At 41.2% G+C, this 25,295-nt stretch overlaps 1 protein-coding gene across 1 annotated transcript; it reads left to right on the top strand.

The window, feature by feature from the left end:
- The first annotated feature begins 14,490 nt into the window (after positions 1 to 14,490).
- Positions 14,491 to 22,941, top strand: LOC147735095 (olfactory receptor 5J3-like). Its single transcript, XM_086952617.1, has 5 exons — positions 14,491 to 14,539; positions 15,308 to 15,452; positions 15,911 to 16,041; positions 21,835 to 21,889; positions 21,987 to 22,941. The coding sequence occupies exons 1-5, from the start codon at positions 14,491 to 14,493 to the stop codon at positions 22,939 to 22,941; spliced, it is 1,335 nt and encodes a 444-aa protein (XP_086808743.1).
- The last annotated feature ends 2,354 nt before the right edge of the window (positions 22,942 to 25,295 follow it).

Genomic DNA, 25,295 nt, shown 5'->3' with positions numbered 1-25,295 from the left:
CAACACTTTATGACCTTTGTGTTTCGGGAAATTTACGTTAAATATTGTACAAAGTGGTAGATGGTCGCTATCTTTAGAAAAAAGCATGTTAAAGCTCGCGAGGTGATTAATAAGGTTCACCGTGGCAAAAACGTAGTCAATGGTACTTATTCCTTTGAAGGTCTTCAGGGATTGGGTTGATGATCCTTGGCTGTTTGCTAAGAGCTGTAAAGATTGTAATCCATGTTTACTTAAGATGTTATTCATTTGGGTACTTAAAGGTTTTAGAGATAAGAAGGTGGTGTTAAAAAATCCTAATTGTCGCAGGTTAAAGTCTTCGCAGATTATTGTGTCGTAGTTAACATGGTCACAGAGGATTTGGTCCAGATTATCACACAGCTGGCGAAGACGTCTTGCTCGATCTGAGCCGAAGCTGTTAAAACAGACATTGATCAGGAGGATTTAAAGCGGGCGCCAACGGCTTACTGCTCTCCAATACGAGCGCTTGAAGCATCTCATCTTGGGTAAAATTGAGTGTGTTTTTATTTTCATATTCAAGTTGGGATATATTGACAGGCCTCCGGAGGGTCTCCCAAAGATGTTTTTCTTTCTTAGCTACGTGGTGGATCCCTTGGAAGCCAACAATTGTTAAAGGTGTTAGAGCCCATGTTTCTTGGAAATAAAGAACATCAGATGCCAATAGCATTGATTTTGCTGTGTTTGAGCTAAGAAGTCTTGATAGTGCTGCTACATTCCATGATAGGAAGGTTATCTGTTGTTGTGGCAATAATACATGCTTCGCACTGCTAGGAGTAGGCTGCGACTTCACTCAGCAAAAATTTGGGAAACTGGTTTCTGGTCATGTTGGTGGGCACTTCCTGGTTGTCCTGTAACTATTTTCCTAGTCATGCTCCTTGATGATGAGTGGAAGCAGGATATATTTATAATATCTATCTGTGGCTGGGGAGGAAAGGCCCTGTCCCCTTCGATATACTGTAGGGGTGGGCTTTAGGAATCGTTGAGTCATATGGCTTTCTTAACGGAGCTGGGTATTTCAGTGCATCCAATAAAGAGCCAGATGTAGGTAGGCTTTTACCGGTCGGTAACGTCCAAAATCGGCTGTTACTGACCGGTAAAAGCCTTTTCCTATGTAGGAGGCTTGTTTACTGATTCGGTAAATTCTGAATCGGTAAATGTTGATTCTGTATTTACTGAATCGGTAATTACCGATTTGGTAATTGACATTCATTCCTAGGCCCATAGGAATCAATGGCAAATACCAATTCGGTAAATACTGAATCTTACCGATTTGGTATTTGTTACCGAATTTTTATCTACATTGCAATTACTGATTCTAAAATACCAAATCGGTAAAATTTGGTATTTTCAAATCGGTAATTGTAAATTACCTACATCCAGCCCGTAATGTGCTAACTTCTTAACAGAACCACCGGAATTAGCCTCTAACTTGAAGTAAGGCCTTCAAAATCATTACACACCTGTTGTACCAGGAACACACTGCATACTGGTAATCTCAGGGTAATTCACTGTCAACCTTTTCGACAAGCAGTACGATGCTAAGTGCCTTGGAGAACAACACTAGATCGAAAAATCTGAATTTCTTCACATTTAAAACTGCACTATACTCGTTCCCATGAGATTAAGAATATCACGAGAACCTCTAGATTCATAAATAGTGTTGAAGATAAGATCAGCATGGTTAGTGTAATCTTTGGTCTCATTAACCTCTTCATATGTCCCATTGTCACAACCTATACCATGGCACAGACCATTAAATATGGATGTAATCTGGTTTCCTTATATGGGTGAAATAGGCAGGGAGTTAGCTAAGTCCCATCCACAAATAATATTAGTTGTTTTATGATGATTACCTTTGTTAGATGGCAATGTGGTAAAGTTCTCATTTGCTAAATTCTCTAGTCCAATATTTTGGTTGAAGCCCATAGGTGTTTTTATTTGGCATTTCATATTGTTTGCTGGAGAGTTAAACTTTGTTTCTTCATATCTTAGTTTGACCATCCTGCTATGTCATGCCTGGGTTGAGATTTAATTCCATTTAACGATTAGTATCAATCTGTGGATGCCAAGATGGACCAACCTCCATTGCTTCCAATTGTGGCTGTGTTTGGTGGTTGTACTGGATATTAGCTTTTAAATATAGGTTAGCAATCTTTGATCTTTTCTTCAACCCATGTAGTTATCACTATTTTCTTGGATTTATTTTAAGCCTTTTTAAGTTTATTTTCTGGTTGAAACAATTTCATATATTTGATACATTTTGTGCATGCATCACATTGCTTGTTGACAACTGCTCTGAGAATAACTTTTCACATTCACAGTCAAATTAACATGCTGAACATTAGTAATTTTTCATTTTTCTCAGCTGGGTTTCTAATGCTCGATTTTGGATGTTCAACTGGGGAAATTGGACTGCTGTGGGTTTGTTAAATGCTTGGTCTCATACCCAGGCTTAGGGATGGATTTTCTATGTGGGATTTACCCATTGCAAAGTGCCCATATTTTTAACTTCGTCCACAAGAGCACCAACTATCATTGGGAGATTTGAGACATTATCCAATATACAGGAGTAGGTGCATGTTACCAGTTGGTTATTTGTATCTAATTACACATTTACTAGTAAATCATCCAGTGATGCAGTTTGGAGTCTATCCCTGCAACATAAACAACAAGAGTATTGAGCAACTTTTTTATTTTTTATTTTAAGGAGTTTTACATAGCGCGTACTTGACCTGAATCGGGTATCAGGGCGCTTTACATAGCACCAGTTGCATTACATGAGGACACATTAATTTTTGTTAGGCACTGGGAGATTAAGCGATTTGGCCAGAGTCACAGGATGTTCAGCGTAATGGTAGAGACTCAGACCCAGTTCCCCAGATTCAAGGTTACTGGTCTAGCTGATAGGCCAACTTCTCTTCTCTTTGGGTTAAGCTGGGGGAAAACTATGATCTCCAACTGGCAACGACTTGGCATGATCATGGTCTGTGGGTGGTTTATGCTGCCGACAACAAATCAATCAATCAGGATTTGTATAGCGCTGCTAATTAGGCGATAGGTTATCCAGGCGGTTCCAGTTCCTGGGGCTCATTCGAACATCCAGGTCTTGAGTGATCTTCTGAACTCCGGAAGTGAGGTGAGGTTCTTTGCTGTGATGTAAGAGAAGAAGCGACCTCCACTTATGCTCCTGCAGGGAGTATGGGCCGGTGATGCGGAGGGTAGTCTACTTGCCAGATGGTGGAAGTTGGGGTGTTGGTTAAGGTAGGGGGCCCCTTGGTTGTGTAGAGCTTTGTGTCCGCGGCTCAGCAGCTTGAATTGGCATCTCTTCTGCACATGGAACCAGAGGTGTTGCCGGTGGTGGGGTGTGATGTGGATTTGCCATGGGAGGTTGAGTCTGGCTGCTGCATTCTGTACGGCTTGAAATCTTTGTAGTAGGCATGCCCCAATTCCTACATAGAGAACATTGCCAAAGTCTAGTTACTTGTTTTTGAGGGCCTGTTTCCGGACTGAAGAAGTATTTGGAGGAGACGTCTGTGATCTGTGGTTTCATAGTGAGCTTGTAGTCAATGATGATTACAAGGTTTCTGGTGTGACTGGAGGGTTTGGCTCTGGATCCTAGGTCTGAGAGCCATCAGGAGTCATTCGATGGGTTGCTGTTGTTGCCAAAGATCCGTACTTATGTCTTGTCCATGTTCAGCTGCGGGCAGTTGTTCTTCATCCAGTCAGCGAAGCTCGTCATTTATCTGTGGAAATTGGTCCTGGTGATGGTGGGGTCACCGATTAGTGAAAGGATGAGTTGGGTGTCTTCTGCGTAGGAGATTATGTTAAGACTGTGCGATCTGATAAGGTTGCCCAGTAGAATCATGCATGTGTTAAAGAGCATGTGCTGAGGGATGAGCCACGAAGGACACTGCAGGTAATGTTCTTGGGTTCAGAGGTGAAAGGTTGGAGTAGGATCCTCTGTGTTTTTTCCGGTGATAAAGGAGGTGATCCGTCTGAGTGCATCCCCTTGGATGCCAATGTGGTGGAGTCTAGCAATCAGCAAATGGTGAGGAACAGTGTCAAAGGCTGCCAAAAAGTCGAGGAGGATCATAGTAGCTGTTTGTTCCCAGTCGAGGAGGGTTCAATGTCATCAGTGGCTGCAATCAGGGTGGTCTCTGCAGTGATTGCAGTGGAAACCAGATTGGGAAGCTTCAAGTAAGTGGTTCTGCTCCAGGTATGTCATGAGTTGCTTGTTGATGATCTTTTTCAATACCTTGGAAAATGGAGCAGAGATATTGGCTGATAGTTTTTAAGTCAGCTGGGATCATGGAGGTTTTTTAAATAAGGAGCCTAACTTCCACGTGTTTCCAGGATATGTTGCAGTGGTGATTGAGGCATTGTGCAGGGTGGGGAGTTCCTGGCCAATCCTTTGGCTTTCAAGATTGAAGGTGTGGTGTGGGCATGAGTCTGCAGGAGCTCTCAGGTGATGGGTTTCATGGTGGAGGTGGTGTCCTGGATGGAAAGGAGGTTCCAGGTGGTCAGTCTGTGGTATGTGTCAGTTGCGGCGGTGCCATATTTGTTGAGGAAGTCCCTAATTGTAGGTTGGGGTACAAAGTTTCTACATATGTTTGCGATCTTGTCATAGAAGAAGTTGGCGAGTTTGTAGCACAGTTCTTGCGGAGTAGTGATGTTTTCGCTTGCAGCCAGGTTGGAGAATTCCTTAAAGTTGTTGAAAAGATCCTTGGTGTTGCTGCTGCTGATTTCGATGTGTGTCGCTAGGGCTGTCTTCTTTGTTGCCCTCAACAGGGGGTGGTAGAGGTTTAGGGAGGACTTAAAGGCTGCCCTGTCAGAGGTGCTTCTGCAGGTGCCCTATCTCCTAACCCGCTGTTTGCTGTCTCATTTCTCTGTTCTGAGTTCTTGGGTGTACCAGCTAGCCCTTTTGGAGGATTTTCTCTGATTGTTGGTCTTGATAGAGAAGATGCAGGAGGCACAGCTGGCGATCCAGACACTGAAGTCCTTAACTCCATATTCAAGGTTGGTGTCGTGGAGGGGTTGGAGCTGTTTATGGCGTTCGTCCAGTTGGTCTCTGAGATTTTGTTCCAGCTGCAGTGGGGAGCCCAGGTTATCTAGAGGATAGCGGTGAGGGGACCGGAGCTGCTGAAGTGGATGATGGAATGATTGGCCATGAGAGTTCTGTGACGTGGCTATACTTGACTAGGTTGCTAGATGTGACTATGGAGTCCAGCATTTGTCCTGCAGTGTGCGTGGGATCATGGACAATCTGTGTTGTGTGCAGTGTTGTTATCAATGGCGTCATCGATGTGGTAATTCAGATCGCTGAGGAAGATGTCGTCCTTGGAGTCTAAGAGGGGGTTCAATGAATTCTTCGATGGTGCTGCAAAACTTGGAACATGAGTCCGGGGTTCGTTTTGCGAGGGTCCCTCTGACGGTTGTGTTGCCAGTGTGGAGTTTGAAGAGGTGGCGGTGGTACACTGCAAGGTTTCTTTGTGGATGATGGCTGCGGCGGCGACACTCTTCCTCTCAATGCGTCGCGCTTTCAGCACCCAGCGGCACACAAGTGTCTGTAGTCAGAATTCCCAGCAAGGAAATTCAGGAGGGAGCTGGAGGTGAAGTCTTTTGTCCCTGAGACTTCAGCAGGAGGGAAGCACTGTTTAAGCCCTTGGAGAATATTCTGTAGATGAAAGTCCACTGCAGGCCAACCCAGCAAACAGCACCCTGGTAGAGGGGCAGTACAACTCCTGCAGCTTCCTTGGTTATTCTCCTTGGCAGAAAGGTTTCTTGTCCAGAAGTGATCTAATTCCTTGGGATCAGGGTCCCAATATTTATACCCCAAATTATTTGTTGTCTGAAGGCAGAGAGGCCTCTGCCTAGTCCAAACCAGTTCCTGAGCACTTTGTTTACATGACTCTCTTCTCCCTTTCACTGTGCAGGGCAGAGACATCAGACGCCCTACAGGAGCTAGCATTGTAGAGGGAAGGCCCAGCCCTAATCAGGTCCCAGGTGCAACTCCTCCCTCCCATCTAGATGCAGATCTCTCTATTCACCACTGGGCTGCCCCAGCCTGTCTCCTAGAATCCCCCAACCCTGTCACTCACAAACCCAGATGAGGAATACACAACCCAGCAGAAGCAGTCCTGGAGAGTTAGGCAAGAAAATACCTACTTCCTAAAAGTGGTATTTTCAAACACAGAATATTAAAACCAACTTTACTAAAATACGTTTTTTATTATTCTGAGTTCAGGCATACTAAATTCGAATTTCTACCATGTTCCCTGAGTCAGTTAGGATGATAAGAATGTAATAATCTAACTGCCCATTCTGGCCTATGAGAGCAGGTAGTCTTCAATAGTGAAAAACGAAAATGGCTTTAATTCACGATCAGAACATGCTACACACATCAGGGCATGTCCTACCTTATACTTACAATGCACCCTGCCCTTGGGCCTGCCAATGGGCTGTCTAACATGAAGCAAAGAGAAGGTTTAGGGACTGGCAAGTGGGAGCACTTGGCCAAGTCAACATGGCAGTGCTAGACTGCACATAGGCCTTGCAATGGCAGGCATGAGACACACTATACAAGCTGCTTCTGTGGGTGGCACAACCAGTGCTGCAAGCCCACCAGCAAAATTTGATTTACAAGCCCTGGGTACACATAGTGCAGTGTACTAGGGGCTGACAGATAAATCAAATAACCCAATCATGGAATAACCAAGTAGTACATTAATTTAACATAGAAAGCACTTGCACTGTGGCACTGATTAGCAGTGGCACAGTGCCCAAAGCATAAAACCAGCAAAAACATATCAAAACAGAGGAGGCAATTCGTTAAAAATGGAAGGGGAACTCACACCAATGATGCCAGGTTTAACATATCCTATTGAGGGAACTGGACTAAAAGGGTCTATGTCAGTTTTTTCATCACTAAGGGGCAGGCCTGAAAGATACTGTACTGAAATAAGTCTAGATATACTTCAATCTTTTGATGTCGTTTTTATATAGTTAGACCCAAATTAGGAGGGATTTGTTGACTCATTTCTATCCATGGTACCATATCTTTTAAACAAGATGTTAGACAGCAGTGCTCTGGATTTGAGTAATGAACTTGTGCCTTTATGGTCATCATGCAGAGTTTGACTTAGCAAGCTGTCTATGGTCTGTTTATGTGTTGTAATAGCTGTGTTGTGACGTGTTTTGTATGTGTGCATGAGAAGTTTGAATAGGCTGCGCTTGTGAATGGGGAGATAGAGAAGCTTCCTGAGGTGCAGTGTCATGTGGTTGAAAAGTGGAAGGTCAAGTATGAGTCTTCAAGCCCTAAAGAAGCCTTATGGTAGACACCATTGTAAGATGAAACACATGTATGCTTGAAGTCTATTGAGCCTTAACAAAGGAAATAAAGGAGGCAATCATTAGGCATGTCACAAATACTGTTTTGGACTTGCTTCTTGAAGATTTGGACAAACCCTTAGTGGAGATAGTGGTCTAGGTGGTAGGTAGGCAAGGGTTCCAATCAGGGTGAATTTTCAGAGATTTGCAGCTTGAAGTGCAGGTGTTCCATGAATGGGGTGGGGTTCTCTGTGGATTTCTCTGCATTTGATGGATTCCCTCTAGATGATAGCAAGTCATCCTCGTGGTATGTAAAGGCAGTCCGGTTAAGCAATCTTGTAGCCTGCTGGGATTGTTGTAGAGATGTTGGGAGCCGATGAGGGGCTGGGCCAGGTTTTCGGTGAAGAAGAGGATGTCTGGTTCATCATTGCTCAGAAGTTCCTATATTTTGCTTGTTTTTTTGCTGAGTCATTATGTGTTGAGAAGCATAAATGCAAGAGGATGTTGATGTGCATTTTTACTGTGGCGTGTGGTGTAGGGAGGGAGTGTAGATGTAGTTGGCGCTCGTGTGGCATGTGTGTTGGGAGGGGGTGTTGAGGATGTTGTTAGTATTTGCGGGGGTGTGGGTGGGTGGCTGGCTGTGGGTGGCTGATGGAGAACCAGAAGGGGGCACAGGTGAAATCTCTTACCATGATGTAAGGGATTGTAGTGGTTGGGGAAAAGACATTCAGGGTATTGCAACCTAAGGAGTGAATCAGAGTGCCGGTGGGCCGTGATCACAGAAGGGTTCCTGGTGCTGGGCATGGTCCATGCATTAAAAGGCACAGACAGGCCTGCTTTTAACACTCCCGCGGCATGTCTATGTTGCATCTGTCATTAAGTAGATCCTGGGAGGGGGGAGTAGTCCAGTGTGCCCTGATGTTATTTCCTGTGCTGATGGGTGATGGGAAATGAAGTCCTCTTACTTGGCTTCTTTTTTTAAAGACGTTTTGGCAGTAAAACCAGCAGTACCACTTCTTGCCCAGATGGATAATGGAAAATACAGTGATTTCACTTCCTGTGCAGTTGAATAATAGGATATCCAGTGATGTTACTTCCTGTTCTTATGGGTGGTTGTACATTAATGCCCCTTGCTTGGATTTGTCTTTTAAAGACAGTTTTGGCGGCAAACCAGTAATCTCACTTCCTATCCTGATGGATGATGGACAATTCAGTGATGTCACTTCCTGTGCTGATAGGTGGAGAGAAATTAAAAAGTAGGGCTCCACAACTGTCAAAATGATCATTTTGACACTGTTCAGCAGATTTTAGTCTTCTGAAGTCAGGATACACTGCGTAGGCTTAAAGCCATGTTTTTTCTCTGTCACTATAATGTATGGCACAATCAGTGTGGCAGTCCACAAGTGTGACATTTAACTTTTCATGTCATTGGTTTCTGCACCATATAATTTGGTCCTATAGGAAAGTTAAGTATGCCAATAAAGATAAAGCCAACTTTGACATGTTTAAAGGGAGTGCACAGGCACTTTACTCTGGTTTAGTTCTCAGTCTAGCAAAAGTAGGGCCCAGAAAAAGAAAGAAATTGTAGTTGATGATGCATAAAAGGCAGATTTACTACACAATGCACATATTGAGCTCCTTGGAAGAGGGAAATAGTTAATAACAAATTCACCCCCTCAGTTCATGACTGGATTTGTTATATAACGTTCAAGAATGTGATTAACAAATTGCCAAATATAAAACACTAAAAACAACTGGCTGGTCAAACAGGCATTGACTCAGACTTAACAGTGCACAGCCTAATTAAATTTACTGATCTGACAATTTTTTGCTTCGTCAACTATTTTTCTTTTTATTTTCAATTCTTTTAACTCATACTGTCAAAAACTTTAGCATTGCATTATTTGGCATATAACATTATTCATGCCTCTTTCTTGCACATCAAAACAATACAGAATTCACTGTTTCATCAAACACAAAAGTACAAATATGTAAATATAAAATAGGTGGGATTGGCGTTCGCCCAATGCATTTCGGGACGTTAGAAGAGTCCCTTCGTCAGGGGCACCACTGAAAAGAAACATAAATATACTTAAATACACAGGCACAACAGTAGATCTATTCAAAAAAAGTTAACACGTTTAAAACATGCAGTGCTACCTTCACCAAAATCACCCCGTGTGACCTTGTGTAAAAAATTTAGGAACTTACACCAAAACACCAGGTTGCTAGAGTCAAACAACCATCCGCTTTCTGCAAATAAAGTTTAAACCAAACAATCAGAAACACTGTGCTTTCCTAAGCATCTTCTAGTGTTTAACAAAATACACCACCAAAGTGTATTACCTAGCTACTTGGTTCCTCGGGTAGAAGAAATGTCTTAAACAATCAGTTCACCCTTCAGTAATTCGCAGACCTTCGTCAACCTACAACAAGTTAACATCAACCATTACAAACAAGTATTAAACTTGCAATCGACTCGTTAGCTTAACGTGATCATTGACATACCTCGTAAAAGTTTCAGCAAAAGGCAGTAGTTATGGAAGTCACACTACATCCTAAGAACGCAGTGCATACCGACGTGCCTGTGAAAAAAACCCGAGAACACCATTACACTACTGGCCTTAATCGAGCCTCACCAGCTATCACGTAGTATTCCGTGTCCTTACCTTAACAAATGTTCACAGAACCGAAAAGCGTCACTGTCTCAGTTCTCCCCTCCTCGTTACAAACAAGCCGGCTCGTTTGTAACGAGGAGGGGAGAACTGAGACAGTGACGCTTTTTGGTTCTGTGAACATTTGTTAAGGTAAGGACACGGAATACTACGTGATAGCTGGTGAGGCTCGATTGAGGCCAGTAGTGTAATGGTGTTCTCGGGTTTTTTTCACAGGCACGTCGGTATGCACGGCGTTCTTAGGATGTAGTGTGACTTCCATAACTACTGCCTTTTGCTGAAACTTTTACGAGGTATGTCAATGAGCACGTTAAGCTAACGAGTCGATTGCAAGTTTAATACTTGTTGGTAATGGTTGATGTTAACTTGTTGTAGGTTGACGAAGGTCTGCGAATTACTGAAGGGTGAACTGATTGTTTAAGACATTTCTTCTACCCGAGGAACCAAGTAGCTAGGTAATACACTTTGGTGGTGTATTTTGTTAAACACTAGAAGATGCTTAGGAAAGCACAGTGTTTCTGATTGTTTGGTTTAAACTTTATTTGCAGAAAGCGGATGGTTGTTTGACTCTAGCAACCTGGTGTTTTGGTGTAAGTTCCTACATTTTTTACACAAGGTCACACGGGGTGATTTTGGTGAAGGTAGCACTGCATGTTTTAAACGTGTTAACTTTTTTTGAATAGATCTACTGTTGTGCCTGTGTATTTAAGTATATTTATGTTTCTTTTCAGTGGTGCCCCTGACGAAGGGACTCTTCTAACGTCCCGAAATGCATTGGGCGAACGCCAATCCCACCTATTTATATTTACATGTTTGTACTTTTGTGTTTGATGAAACAGTGAATTCTGTATTGTTTTGATGTGCAAAAAAGAGGCATGAATAATGTTATATGCCAAATAATGCAATGCTAAAGTCTTTGACAGTATGAGTTAAAAGAATTGAAAATAAAAAGAAAAATAAGTTGACGAAGCAAAAAATTGTCAGATCAGTAAATTTAATTAGGCTGTGCACTGTTAAGTCTGAGTCAACGCCTGTTTGACCAGCCAGTTGTTTTTTGTAATCCAGAGTATTGGGTATACTCTATTAATAGTAGCACGCAGATCAAAAAATTCATACAAATTAATTTCCAAAACCTTGAGAAGAATAGGTGTGCTCAGAACACACCCTTTAAATATAAAACACTGCCACATATAGAAGATAAAGCTGCTGTTGGCTGGCTACCAAAGGTGGAAGAGCTAGGATGGAAATGGATTCCTGATAAGCAGCTCTATAACCCATCATACAGATTACCTGTTCCTAATCTTGGCATATAAATAGCATGCACAGTGATCTTGCTGCTACTTCTAGGTGTAAAGAAAAACAGGTAGGTGTTGATTGATCACATTAGGAAGCAATATGTAGCCCTGTCAGCCGCCCTCAATTGACACCAAGGTGTCTCCAGACTGAACCAGAACATCCTCTCCCTACTCTAGAGGAACTACCCATGTAGAGTACAGCCACTCTGAAAGTATTAGCCCCATCCTGGAATCAGAGGAGCCTGCTGTGTCTCCATCTTTACAAATGGTATCAGGATTTTGAATTCATAAGTTAGATAATGTGATGCAAGCACCATCTTCAACAAGTGAACCTCATCCTACCATTTCAACAATCTCAACTCAGCAACAGTTGTTTACTGAAAACCAAAAACAGAATGTACATCAATTGAAATAATGCATTTGCATTAAACAGCACTACATGAAAACGTGAAATAAATTCTACAAATGAAAAGGATTCTAAATCCCATTTTGAAATCAGACAAATAATCATCTCTCCAATAATTCACCACTACAACATTCTTTCTTGCCGCTGATTTTGCAATAGATACATTTCCCACTGTGTTTATTCATCTGGATTGCTACTGATAATATTCAACCAAATGTTGATCATAATGTTGAATAATATTTTGTTACTGATACATATGAACGATATTTCTGATAACTAGATTCTTCTTCACTTAGAACCAAAAGGAAAACCATGCTGCTTGTCTTGTGCTTAAAAAGGTTTGGGAAAAGTTTCCTTATCAAATTATGGGTTTGACAGAAGTGATTCAAATGCCTTACATTTTTTAAATCTCTTTGTATGACATCATCACACCAGGTCTTTTTGCAAGCTTGTGGAACATAAATGCTGGTAAATAACTGATGACTAATTTGGGCTTCATATGCTCAATTGGAGTAGGAAGATCCCCATCTCACCTTTTTCTTTCATCATGAAGGACACATTTACGTTCACTAATCCAACAGCCCAAGTGAAATATGTAACTCCATACAGTGCGAATATGGCATGACCCCAATAATTAACAGTCCTAACATTTCAAGAACAAGTTTTCTTACTGTAACAGATCTAATCAATTAGCATTGTTTTAATTATTTGCAACAGCCAGAAAAGCTGAAAAGATGTTGTTAAGTAATCACTGGCATATTTAATTCTCACAGTTTATTGATTAATTTCCAGAAAAGACAGACTTAAGTTAGGATTCTGTCTTAAGTCTGTCTTAAGATAACATCCTAACTTCTGTGAATACCAAAAGTAGTAAGTTTAGGACTTTTTCTTAATTTAGTTCTGTGAATCAGGCCCATTTATCCTAGTTTAGAGCATCATGTTTCCTAGAGAAACTATATATTTTGAAAAATGACTGCAATACACAACTTGTATGACCTTTGTGTCTTTTATAGTTTGCAGAAAACGATCTATACAGATTGAAAATGAAAGGAAAACATTATTAGTAATGATTTAAATGATATTTTGCAAAATGGAATATATAACATTTGATCAAAAGATACTGATATATGCATGTATAAGATTCTGTTTAATGCTACAGGCTCATTGGTAAGCAAACTAGAATGGCAGAGATTGAGGCAAGATGGCGACTGTGTATGCTGACACACTCAGCATCTCTCCGCACCAGACTCATTCAGGTTGGCATAAGGCGTATGCCTACAGAATCTCCACAAAGGTAAGGAATGACTATCGGCTGTGCTGGGTGTCAGGAGACTTTGCTGGGGAGCTGCGACAGAGCCAGAGCTCTTTTTACTTTCACAGCTGTAATTGTGTGGGTGGTCTATTTGGCATTTTCCAACCTCTGGCGCAGCAAGTGGCAACAGCCTCAATTCTCTGGAAGCAGCAAGGAGCGCCCACTGACAAAAAGCATACTGCCTAAATCCCAACAACCCTCCTGCGAACGGCTTGGAGAGAATACTGTGGCACCATTGCGCACCATACTGGCTAAGATGAAACCCAAGCAGAACCTCCAGCAACACGAGGAGGATAATGTTTAATGTGCAGGGAGGCCCAGCAAACTGGAAAGGCGCTAAAAGAGATGAAAAACTCATAGGGCACTACACTGGCTACTGGCTCTGTCATCCAGCCTTCAATATTAGAGTTTATTATTTAGCCAAGAGAGCGCACTTATTACTGACATGCCGGATGAGCAAGGGGGTTAAGATGATGGTGTGGCCCCTGTGAAAACAGCACAAATTGCCGGGGTTTTGATCCTTGGAAAAATGAACTCTGGTTCCTCCACTTCTCCATTAAGTGTTTCTGCAATAAGTGATGATGGAGTGGCTGACCCCCAAACAGAGTCTGTCCTGCCAACTTCATGGAAAGCAGATCACCCTCCAGGACAGTGAGAATGCTGATTTTACCGGGAGTATGGGGGGCCAGGATGCAGGAAGTCACTGGGGGAAAGGGATCACTAGCGACCAGCCTGCTGCATTCAATTGTCTGCACAGAAAGGGTGATGAATTAATACACTCTACTGTATCCACAATGGTTCGGGCTCTCCTAGTCCTATTCTTGGGATGTCTGTAATAAATCTTTGTGAAGTCACTGTTGTTAACCGGGGGAAATCAAGTACAGTCAAGAGTCAGGATAAAAGTATTACTAAGGCATTGGATGCAGCAGATCCTAACATGGTTAACTGTAGGAGCCAAGAACCAGAAGTCTCAGGAGGCCTGGTTGGACGGGACCTGGGGTTAGAGGAATCCCTGGACTTGGGGGATAACTTCTTCTCGCTGACTGATGGCTCAGATGTTTCTTAGCTTAGACATTCTTACAGGGCCATAAGTACATCGGATGTGGAGAGTGGCTCAAACAGCTTATCTGATGGTCTGAGTTCCATGATTAGATGTGCAAAACATCATTGAAGGAATCTAGGAATAAGAGGCACTGAACTACGGGAGAAATGATAACATGTTTAGAGCCATCTGCTCTAAAATGAGTCAATTCTGCCAACAACAGGTTTATGTGGATCCTCGCAATCAGAAAAAAATCACCAGCTGCCTGCCACAGAGGCAATGGCTCCAGTCTCAGAAAAGGAGGAACCTACGATAAGGTTAATCTATAACTATCAAACAGCATCAAGAAGAAGGCTGCATGGATGAACATAGAGCCAGGTTGGCTACTAAAAAGGCTGTAAGGTGCAGTGGGGATGATGTCCAAAGCCTACACTGAAATCGGAGAGAGGATTGCAGCTGTGGAAAGTAGGTCTGAGGCCCTAGAGACAGACCTATGGGAACTCACAGGTCAAACTGAAGCTGAATTCTCCCAAACTAGAGATATCAAAAGGAACATTGAAGATTTTGAGAACAGACGAATGTGAAATAATCTACGTATCCTTGGGTTGGAAGAAAGGGTTGAGGACAATAACATAAGGGAGTTTGTGCTAAATTTGTTTAAAGGTGCCTTACCAGAGCTACCAACCTGGAGTTGGTACCAGGAAATATTAAAAGTGCGTCATATTCCCCTGTAACCATGATCATCCTAGTCTTCAAGTGAATCCCTTACACGAGTAGGCCTTCCAAAGGCTGTTAGGTCATAAAAAATCCACCAATCACACGTGCAACCAGCACTGGTGTGTTGATGTGTTTTCTGTGCAACATGTTGTTCCATGACAATGTGTCTACATTCCTTCTTCGAAAGTATTCTTGGACAACTTGTTATGGAGCATGTGTACTTGGCTCTTCAGACAAATTATGAATGTTTCATATGTATTAACACCATTGTTTTCTTTTGTGTTAATTTTCACTGTTCTCTTGGTATTACAAGAGAAGACTGCCCTCCAGCCCCTGGTACTTGTGACATAGCCTTGCCCATAGCAGGATTTCCCGAGATCATGCATGATCTCTACAAAACACCACCTACCTCATTCAGGCACTATTCCTATTAGAACTGCTTACCACCTTCTGGAAGATGGTTTCTTAGAGACCCTTTTAAGGGTTTGACACATACTTTGCTCCCTCCTCCCGCAGCTTCCTTCCAGCTTCGGCTCCCTGAATTGGACTTACCTGCAGAAATTCCGGCTCACTCTGCAAAGATTCTGGATCAAGCCTGGCAAGGGGAATCTCCGCACCGCAACCTCAAAACCACCCACAAAAGACAAGGAAAAGGGAAACTGTAAGTAAAACCAGACCCTCCTTGCAGGAATCAGCATCAAACAACAGCAGTGGTGTTGCAACAAGGTACCCAATGCAAGTAAGCTCTACCATGCAATTACAATGGTAGCAGTGACTTTGTTTGGTAATTAACCTACCGCAACTCATGGCTCACCGAGAGTAAAGTACTGGTTACTTTACTTTACAATCTACCGTGGCACTAATTTTGGCACTAAGTTGGACAACATGAGGTTGATACAGTGCTGATTACGTTGCTGCATACCTGTGCTGATAACAAGCTATCAACGTTTCCATGCTGCAATTTCCTGTGTTCACTAAACAGGATACAGACTACTCCAACCTATGAAACCTATGGTCATTGCTTAGCAGTATGCTGTGGCAGCATGTATGGGGTGTTGAAGTAGGGCATAGTTTGGGTTCTAATCAGCTGACTTGATTGATGCGTGTTGTTCTTATTAGGTCACTTGTTAAACCAGTGTTATTCCCTTCAAAACTAACATCCAGAGCAGAATGTGGAAGAATGGAAGTTAGCCACATGACCAGTATTCCCGACACCACCAGGATGTCACGATTCCAGCAATTGCTTGCAGGTAGGAGGGGTCATGGGTACATTTTAGAGAAGGGACAGAGAAGGGACAGAACATCAGGACATACGTCTCACATACCCAGTCTCCTTTTCTTGTCTTGAAGGTTGACAATAACGTAAGGATATCTACTACAATGTCCATCATCCAGGCCCCCTTCCCTGGACCTTAACTGCATCGCTGCAGCGGTTATTTTTCCGCTGTGCGGCTTTTTTCTAAAAGCCGCGTTAAATGACGAGCTCAGCTCGTCATCTGTACACGACCACCGTGGCTGATGACAAGCTGAGCTCGTCATCAGCAGCGAAGGGGTTAACAAGCTACCTCATGGACATACATAAAAACACAGGCAGTAAGGTAGGGTATGGGGAGCAGTGTGGGCAATATGGTAAGCAGTGCATTGTTGCGACCTGACACCTTATGATGAAAAAAACAGAACAAGCAACAGGAATATTGGATGGGCAAACCCAGACCTATTCATATTTATTTTGATAACTTTTTATTTAGGCATGCCATCTCCTAGAAAGCACACCAGATACCAAATGTAGCTTAGAAGGAATCACCTTCTTCACCAGGCCAGATTTCTGTCACACAACTGTGGAAAGAAGGTGGAGAATGAGGCAATTGATTAGGCTGTGTCAAGAAAAAGGAGCTGAAGCATACTTGATGTACCTATCTCAATTCAAGATCATCTTTAAGAATAAGACGAGTTTAATGCCACGGAGTACATTGATGAATTTTCTAAATCTGATTGAAGGCAATTGATATAATAGGATGATGCATAATGCTAATAATTTAATTGTTGTCTTCACCCCTTACTGGTACTAATGGCTGGAGTTATTGCAACCTGGTGGGAAGGTGAGCATGGAACTAATCCCCTTGCCATTTCAGGGCCTGAGTGTCTCCAAGGATAGGAAGGGGTGTGTGATGGGGGGAGGACACTTTGTTTAGGGTGGGGTATATAAGAGGGTGGCACATAGGGTGTTGGGTTGGTGGGGAGCACTACACAAGAGGAGTATAGAAATATAAATGATCCAAGACGAGTTTATAGTTGGATTTTGCCAGACGAGGTGGCAATGGAGTATGAAACAAAGCTGTATGAGTGGGCCTATTTGTTTTATCTTAGTTGGCTGGGTATGTGGCTTGCATGACTTCCATATCGCTTCTTTTAATAATTATGGTCTGAATAATAATTGTGAGAGTCGTAACATTATCGAAGATCTTAAAGTACTGCACACATATATTTTCTGCATGCAAGACACATATATAGAGGGTTTACCTTGCGCACGTGTATGACACAAGGGACAAATAGGTGTGGGGTAGCCATTTTGGCTTGTAGAGTTTAAATTAAGTCTTCCGATAAATATGGTAGGTGGGCGATTGCTGAATGCCAATTTTAAAGGGGAACTATTACACTCTGCTCTGTGTATGGATCAAATTTGGCTGACCTTGAACGATTTGATTTTTTGAACACTGAGTTGGCCCTTTGGCCAACATCAATCATATTGTTTTGCAATCTAAATACCTGCTCCACAGATAAATGTTATTCAGGGCAGAAGCCTAGACTATCACCTTGACAGCAACTGCAAACTGGTTGATATTTGGCATCAAATTATGGCACTGACCAAGGATCCACATTTTCCTCACCTCTCCATGGAAGCCTGTGTGTTTGGATTATTCCTTTACATCCCTCAGTTTATTCCAGGGGCCACAAAATGAGAAGTTTCCATGAGTCATGTCTGACTACAATCCTTTCATTATCAAAATGTTATTCATTGGTGCGCGAAGGCCAGGGCAGACTTGGTCGGTTAAAGGAGTCCTACTAACTGATGAGGATTATGTCACCCACATGAATAAGTAGATCCTGAGTTTCTAGCTTGAAACGGAGGTAGTGCATCACCTAGTATAGTCTGTGACACGATTAAGTCAGTTATTAGAGGAGAGACTCTTACCCCTCTAAGTCTTACTCAGTCGCAAAAAAATCACAAATGCAAATGTATGGTGGATTATGCGAGGCTGAGGCTCAATTAATTCTGGCAGCTTCATTGTTTGCAGCAATTCAACAAAATTCAACAAAAGCTTTCACTTGCAACTAGGAATAATATTTAAGCAAAAAGAGCAGTAGAAAAAAATTGGACCTGCAAAATGAATGCTATGAATATAGAGAGTGTGTGGGGCACTTGCTGGTGGAACACACACGACAAAAAACAACAGCTCTTGAGATTGCTGAAATTAGGGAAATCAGGTGTCATTCCAATACTGATATCAAGGGAATTAATGAGGCATTCCAAGGGTTTTTTGAAGTACTGTATTGTGCTGATAAAGCAAAGGTTAAAAACAATATAAGGGAATATCTAGACTTAGACTCTTTGGGCCCGACTCAAATGAACTTAAGACTCAATCCTAAACTTACTACTATTTTGGTATTCACAGAATGCACTTTCTACTTTTGGCATTCACAGAATGAATTTACTACTTTTGGTATTCACAGAAGTTACGATTTTGTCTTAAGTTTGTCTTAAGACAAACTTAAGACAGACTTAAGACAGACTTAAGACAAAATCCTAACTTCTGTGAATACCAAAAGTAGTAAGTGCATTCTGTGAATACCAAAATAGTAGTAAGTTTAGGATTGAGACTTAAGTTCATTCTGTGAATCGGGCCCTGGATGTAAAGTCAGCCCTGAAGATCAGGATTTGCTAGGGCACCTATCAGCACAAATGAGATCTATGTGGCTCTCCTGGATCTCCCGCCTGGAAAGGCAGTTGTGATAGATAAAATCCCATTCGAATAAAAAAAAAAAAGAATAATCCGGAAGCCAAAGTTTTAATTGAATCTCTGCAATTTTATGATGGGAGCACTAAGGTCTTTGCAATCATGATGCTGGACCCAGAGGCTTCAATGCTGGTGATAGAAAAGGAGGCCTCGGACTTTGGGAAAATATCACGGTACTCTTTAAATCAGAGTAGGACTCAACTTTCATTAACAAGCAGATACATCTTACTAATGTACGTATAGTACAAAAGCAGTCTATCTGGGAGTTAGTATCGAGGAGGACATTGACCAGATAGCCAAATTTAATATAGCACCGGTCATTAATAAATCTAAAGGGGATCTGCGGAGGACGGATAATCTGCATCTTTGAATCTGGAGACTACTAATCGTAGTTTTTATGAATCAGTGGAGCTGGGTTACATGCTCTTGTTGTCTTTGAGCTTACAGGGGCAGCACATTAAAATGCTGTTTGATTTACACTATAAACTGGCACAAAAATTGCTAGATGGGGTGGGAAGGTAGTTGTTTGTTGCCCGAGGTGCCAAGTCTGAAAGCAGAGCTTGTGCATATGGTTAGCACCTGCCCAACACTGGATCTGCTGAAGCTGGAGATTACTAAAGTTAAAAAAATCTCATTATCCTTGGATATTACCTTAAACCCCCAATTTATGTAACGGGGAATGCACAATTATACGGTCCTTAGGACAGAGCAGCTTTTTGTATTTGTTGCTATGGCTGTGGCCTGCATCTGTATAGCATCAGCGTGGCTTGACCATCTATCCTCATCATTTCGTCAATGGCAAACATGTTCGTTATCAATTACAATTTGGAAATTAACCTGTACTCTTGAAATGGCAGGAAAGCCAGAAGGAGAGGAAATCAGATCTAGGCTCCTCTACAGAACTGGAATGGAAATATATGTCCCTGAGCAAGAAGAATTGTATGGATTATATTCGCATTGCATTTGGTTAGATGTTTAGATAGAATTATTCACTTTAACGAGACTGGACTATACCAAATGCACATTATTGTTTTTTGAATTGTCCTCTTCTCCTTCAAATGCGTGATTGATATATATGACATTTTAGTATTCCTTTATGGGTTGACAAGTTGTTGTTCTAAATAGATCATGGGAAAAGGAGGCTTGAATTGATTGAATCAGCATGAATTTTGCAATGTGTGATATTTCCTAATATGTCTTCCACTTTACTTGTTATGCTACGCCGTTGTTTTGTAAACGGATTATGGATCTCTTCTTTTCGTCTGAATGGTAATGAACTACTTGTATTGTAATACTCTACCCTTGTGTTTACAATACTATACTTTAATACAAATATATTAAAACAAGATAAGCAAACCAGAACCTAGGCATAAAAACATATTCTCCCATGGCTATAACTAGTTATCGTGTTGTGAAACTTGAGATGGATTGTAAGTTTAAAGCACCAGTGGGTACCTGAAAAGCCACCTGAAACTACCCCAATCTCCCAAATGCAAAATTATAAAAGGTTCCTTCAAACAGTCATAAGAATATATTCTTAGCAAGAAGAAAAAGTAAAAAAAACAGGGAAAAATTTGCCAACAATTGTCTGAAAATGTGTACCATCTTTCAAAGCGGGCATAATGCATATTTACCATCTAGACGTATAAAAACAAACACTTGTACAATGGTTGTCACGTGAGAGTGGATAACAGACAGCTTATTCCATCATGTTCCTGTACGTTTCTCACTGTCATTCTCATCTGCAGGTGTTGGAGCTTAGTTTTGCTGTGATGCAGATGTGCACAAAAGAGCCTGCACTTGTTATATTTGTATTTCTGGAAGGCTCTATGCTTTTCACCACAGGTGTAGAACATCTTGACATGTAGCTTTTTCGTTTACAAGGATTAGCATTTATCTAGAGACAAACTTCAGCATATTGTTTTGTCCCCCTTACCTGGTCTTGTTGAATTTAATTGGGGGCAGTTTATTGTTCATTTCATGTGTAGCTTGTGTCACTGGTGTTACTTTGTGTGGATGTGTGTTTTGCTCTTATATCTCATTGGTCTACATATAGGGAGGCTGTTGTTATAGCTTTGTGTGGTGTTTACGCTGAGTGGCCTCTCAGGTCTATTACTGTTCCTGTATTTACAGGCCATGTTCAGAACTAGGGCTTTGCTATAGATCTCGGAATAATTTCTCTGTCAGTCTGTTGCAATATTAGAGTTTTGATTAATTGGTAAGATTGCCTCCCTCCATTCTGATCTTTGTGAATGGAGAGCAGGTGTTCAACATGAGTTGAAGATGGTGAATGTATGTATGTGTTGTGCTTTCATTTGGATCTTACTTTTCTCTTGGACTTTATTTAAGATTTCATGGGTGTATAGGACCTGGAAATTCACTTCATGGTAGTTTAGATGAAAATACATTTGGAATTGGGCTTAGAGGGTTCTTCATCAATTTTGGTTGTGCCTGAATCCACATTTTCCCAAGGGAATGCCTCTTTCTCGCATGGGCATTGACTATTCATGTTTTTATTTGGGGGTTTGACAGTTGTCTCTGCATTTTCTGTCTCTAATGGATTTGTTCATGGCCAATGCTGTGGTGCATTTTGTTTGCCTACAGTTCTATGAACATTGTTTGCAGATGTGTTTATCTTGGTCTGGGGAAAATAGGTGAATGTTTTATTTACTTATATTGTGGTTGTGTCTATTTAATTGTTATATGGATATGTGCAGAACTTCCTCCAGAATAATGTTTTTAGGTGATGTGTCCATGGTGCACTTTTCATAGCCTGTTGATAAGAAGGCTTAGCTGCTTGTGAATTTGTGTGATAAGGCAGAAGAATCCATGCCAGAAAAAAGTATACTATTTGAAGGAAACTCCATAATGTTTTACTTTGATAATGGACGATTTGAGTCCTGAAACCTATATAACTTGACAACATTATACTACATTGAAACTCTTCCTTTATGAATAGTTATTAGAAAAAGGACCAGTGTGGGCTGATATATTTCATGTTTCTTAAATTCACTCTTTCTCTTGCAGGAGGAGATTGTTCGCGTCCATTGGAAAAGAAATACAATCATTTGAGATATGCAAGGTATTTCCTAAACCCGTTTCATTTCAATGGATTATTGACACAGCAAAGAACTGCAATCTGAGTCTAAGTTCAACATAAAATGAACGTCTCTTGAAAGTATCACCTTTTATACAATTACTAGAGTTGCTTTAATGAAGAATTATACAGCTGGGGATGAGTTCATCCTTTTGGGAATATCAGACCTGCCTGAACTCCAGTTTCCCCTTTTCTGGGCACTGCTACTGATCTACACTGCCACCATGTTTGGAAACCTCATCATTATTACCCTTATCTGGGTAGATGCACATCTCCACATTCCCATGTATTTCTTCCTTATTCATCTCTCCTTAATGGACATATGCAGTTCATCAGTCACTGTCCCCAAGATGCTCATGAACCTCTTATTGGGCAGGAAGACCATTTCCTTTTCTGGTTGCATTGCCCAATTCTCCTTTTTCATTTTTTTGGCCTGCTCAGAATGTCTTCTTTTGAGTGTTATGGCTTATGACCGCCATGTTGCCATCTGTCACCCTTTGAGGTATGCGGCCATCATGACTGGAAGGTTGTGTAGTCAAATGGTCACTGGTTCCTGGGCAGGTGGTTTCCTCTATTCATTGATGCACACAATCGCCACATGCCGATTATCATTTTGTGGGCCGAGAATAATTCATCACTTTTTCTGTGATGTTCCTCAAGTCTTCCAACTGTCTTGTACTGACCCCTTTATAAATGTTGTGCTTGTTTTTATCTCTGGTGGAATAATGGGTCTAGGATCTTTTATCATAACTATTATTTCTTATATCTATATAATTGCTGCAATATTGAGAATTAATTCCAGAACAGGTAGATCCAAGGCTTTCTCCACCTGCACTTCCCACCTAACAGTGGTCACTTTCTATTATGGAACCATGTTCTTTACCTACTTCCGCCCTGTATCCAGTTATGCTATGTCGGAAGGTCGCCTATTGTCGGTGATCTATACTGTCATCACCCCTCTTGTGAACCCCATGATTTATGCACTGAGGAACCAAGAAATAAAGGCGGCTCTGAAAAGAACTCTAGGGAGTGTTTGAGGTCCCATGACAGAGAAGTTACCCCACAACTGAATTCACCATGGACTATATTATGAATTTTGAGAATCATTATAACTATATTTTGAGACACAAATATGATGTGTGTTTGACAAAAAGTAATCAAATGTCATCATTCATATATATGCTGTGCAATGGAGACTTCTAAGCTACTTTTAGGCAAACAACTGTTAAACATACATAAATATTACATTTCCTACAGAAGTAATGCAGGTGCTGTGTGGTAGTAATGTAATCGATTAGCAACGTTTTTTAAACTTTCTAAGACTTAAACTGCAGAAGATTTTGCTTCCTAGGCTGTAGGCTACGTTTTTAGGAGGAAATTAAAAAAATATACTTTTAATTTAAGTAAGGTGGTGGAATAGGAAATAAACTTGATTTATATTTTTATTTACACCTAAAATAAATTAAATACAAACTAGAAAAGGTAAGAACAATTTCTTCCAGCAGCTCATAAATTGTAATGTAATAGGAGTCAGTAATTCACTAGGCACCTATTTGTGAAATGCACTCAAATTTCATAAATATCTACTTCATTATGGGTATAGGCAATTGAATATCTGGAAAATAGATTATTGTAACAGATATATGAAAGCCTTTAGTTGAGGAAAATAACTAAAATAGCACATTTAAAATGCAGTTATATGGTTGTTGAATATAAGAATTGGTAAATGTGAAAGTCGGAATATCAGGATGCTTGCATAGCAAAAGATAATCTTGATACAGAATAGTTTGAATTGAAGTTTGATGCATAATTACAGGGAGTTGATCCATTTTTCATATCAACTAGTTTGGTAAAATGAAATTAAACTGTTATGAGGTGATATACTCTACATTTTGAAAAATTAGAATCTCCCTGTGTAAAGTTATCAGATGGTTTGGGAAGGGATTCTTGCTCAAATGAGATCAATCAAAACTGTTTACCTTTTAGACCCAAGGGCAGCAGGAGCCTTGGGTAAAATGATCCTATTTATCAACCAAAGAAAGAAAAAGATGAACTATTCAAGTTCCAATGGCCATCATCACCGACGATGACATCATTCTTTATAGGGAAAGAACATTGTTGAATTCTTCTTGCTCTCCATCGAATCCCAAGTGTCAGTTTTAACAGCACTTGCTAAGCTGGATCCCAATGATTTGAACATTGGAGAGTCCTTATTATGATGGGAGAAGTAGAAGTTTAGAGAGATGCTTCTGCAGGTAGCTGCCATCTTATCCATCTCTGAGCGGGATGGAAGCCAATGCGGGCACCTGTGCATCTGCCTGCAGCCTGCCATTCCAGGAGCCATCCTAAGGATGGGCATTCACCGATGACATACAACAGCACACATCTTGTTTACTGTCAGCTAGAATAATCAGAGAGCAAGAAGTGTACACATCTGCAAGATTGTTGCTCTCAGGTATCTATTAATACTTAGATTATCACCAATATAAGAATAGCAAAGTGAGCAGCCAGTGCACATTAATCAGAGCAGCTGACACATTAGATGATCTAGCCATCATCTGATGATATAGTGGGATTGGATCCAATGGACCAACAAAACAAAGGAAAAACTGTTTTTACATTACTAATTCGACTAATTTAACAATATTACAAAATATTACTCTTGGAAACAGTTATCTGACATTGAGTAATGAAAAACACTGTAATATCTCTGAGGTAGACATTGACAAATAAAAAAAAATAATGCGCATTGATGAAATCATTATATTCAGCAGACAATGGGTACACAACTGAATTCTGGTACTTCTGTAAATATTGAAGGGATGAGGACTCAAACTTCCATTGGACAATCAGAAAAGTGCCAGCTCTGCAGGAGCAGGTTAAAACATATTGAGCACATCACACTAGCAAAAGGTGCTGGCATTGATCCTTCATAAAGGCAAGCCATTGAAAATAGTACGAAGTCAAATGCCTTATAAGAACTGCACCGTTTTCTGGGATTTGATGGGTACTGGCACAGATTTCTTCATGGATTTCCCAGGATCTGTAAACCACTGACTTAAACTCGCTGAAGGGCACCTGCCAACAGGGAAAGATTTCAAATCTGACCAGAGACATTGTCAAACACATCACCTGCTTCCTGCTTGAGATCAGATGGAATGGTAAAGCATTTAGCCTTTGACCTAGTCTAGAAGAATCTCACAAATCATCGGCTGCAATCGTAGGTGTGAATCGGGCCCGAAGACACAAAGCCACCGATCCTAAAGGGAGCCGGAGCCAAGATGCATTATGTGCGAAGACATAGTTAGCCCAAAAAAGCGAAAACAAACCAGTGTTAACATGGAAATACAGAAAGCCTGCATGGCATGCTCTGCGTATTCAGAGCCGAGAC

Source organism: Lissotriton vulgaris, chromosome 1_2 (genome assembly GCF_964263255.1).
Source record: "Lissotriton vulgaris chromosome 1_2, aLisVul1.2, whole genome shotgun sequence".
NCBI lineage: Eukaryota > Metazoa > Chordata > Amphibia > Caudata > Salamandridae > Lissotriton > Lissotriton vulgaris.
This window is presented reverse-complemented; position numbering and strand designations above follow the sequence as displayed.

Bases quoted from the DNA above. Each gene is read 5' to 3' on its own strand.
- LOC147735095 (XM_086952617.1), top strand. From the start codon at position 14,491: ATGTCCAAAGCCTACACTGAAATCGGAGAGAGGATTGCAGCTGTGGAA. The intron at 16,042-21,834 runs GTAGGAGGGGTC...TTTCTCTTGCAG, and splicing joins ATTCCAGCAATTGCTTGCAG to GAGGAGATTGTTCGCGTCCA. The intron at 21,890-21,986 runs GTATTTCCTAAA...GTCTCTTGAAAG, and splicing joins AATCATTTGAGATATGCAAG to TATCACCTTTTATACAATTA.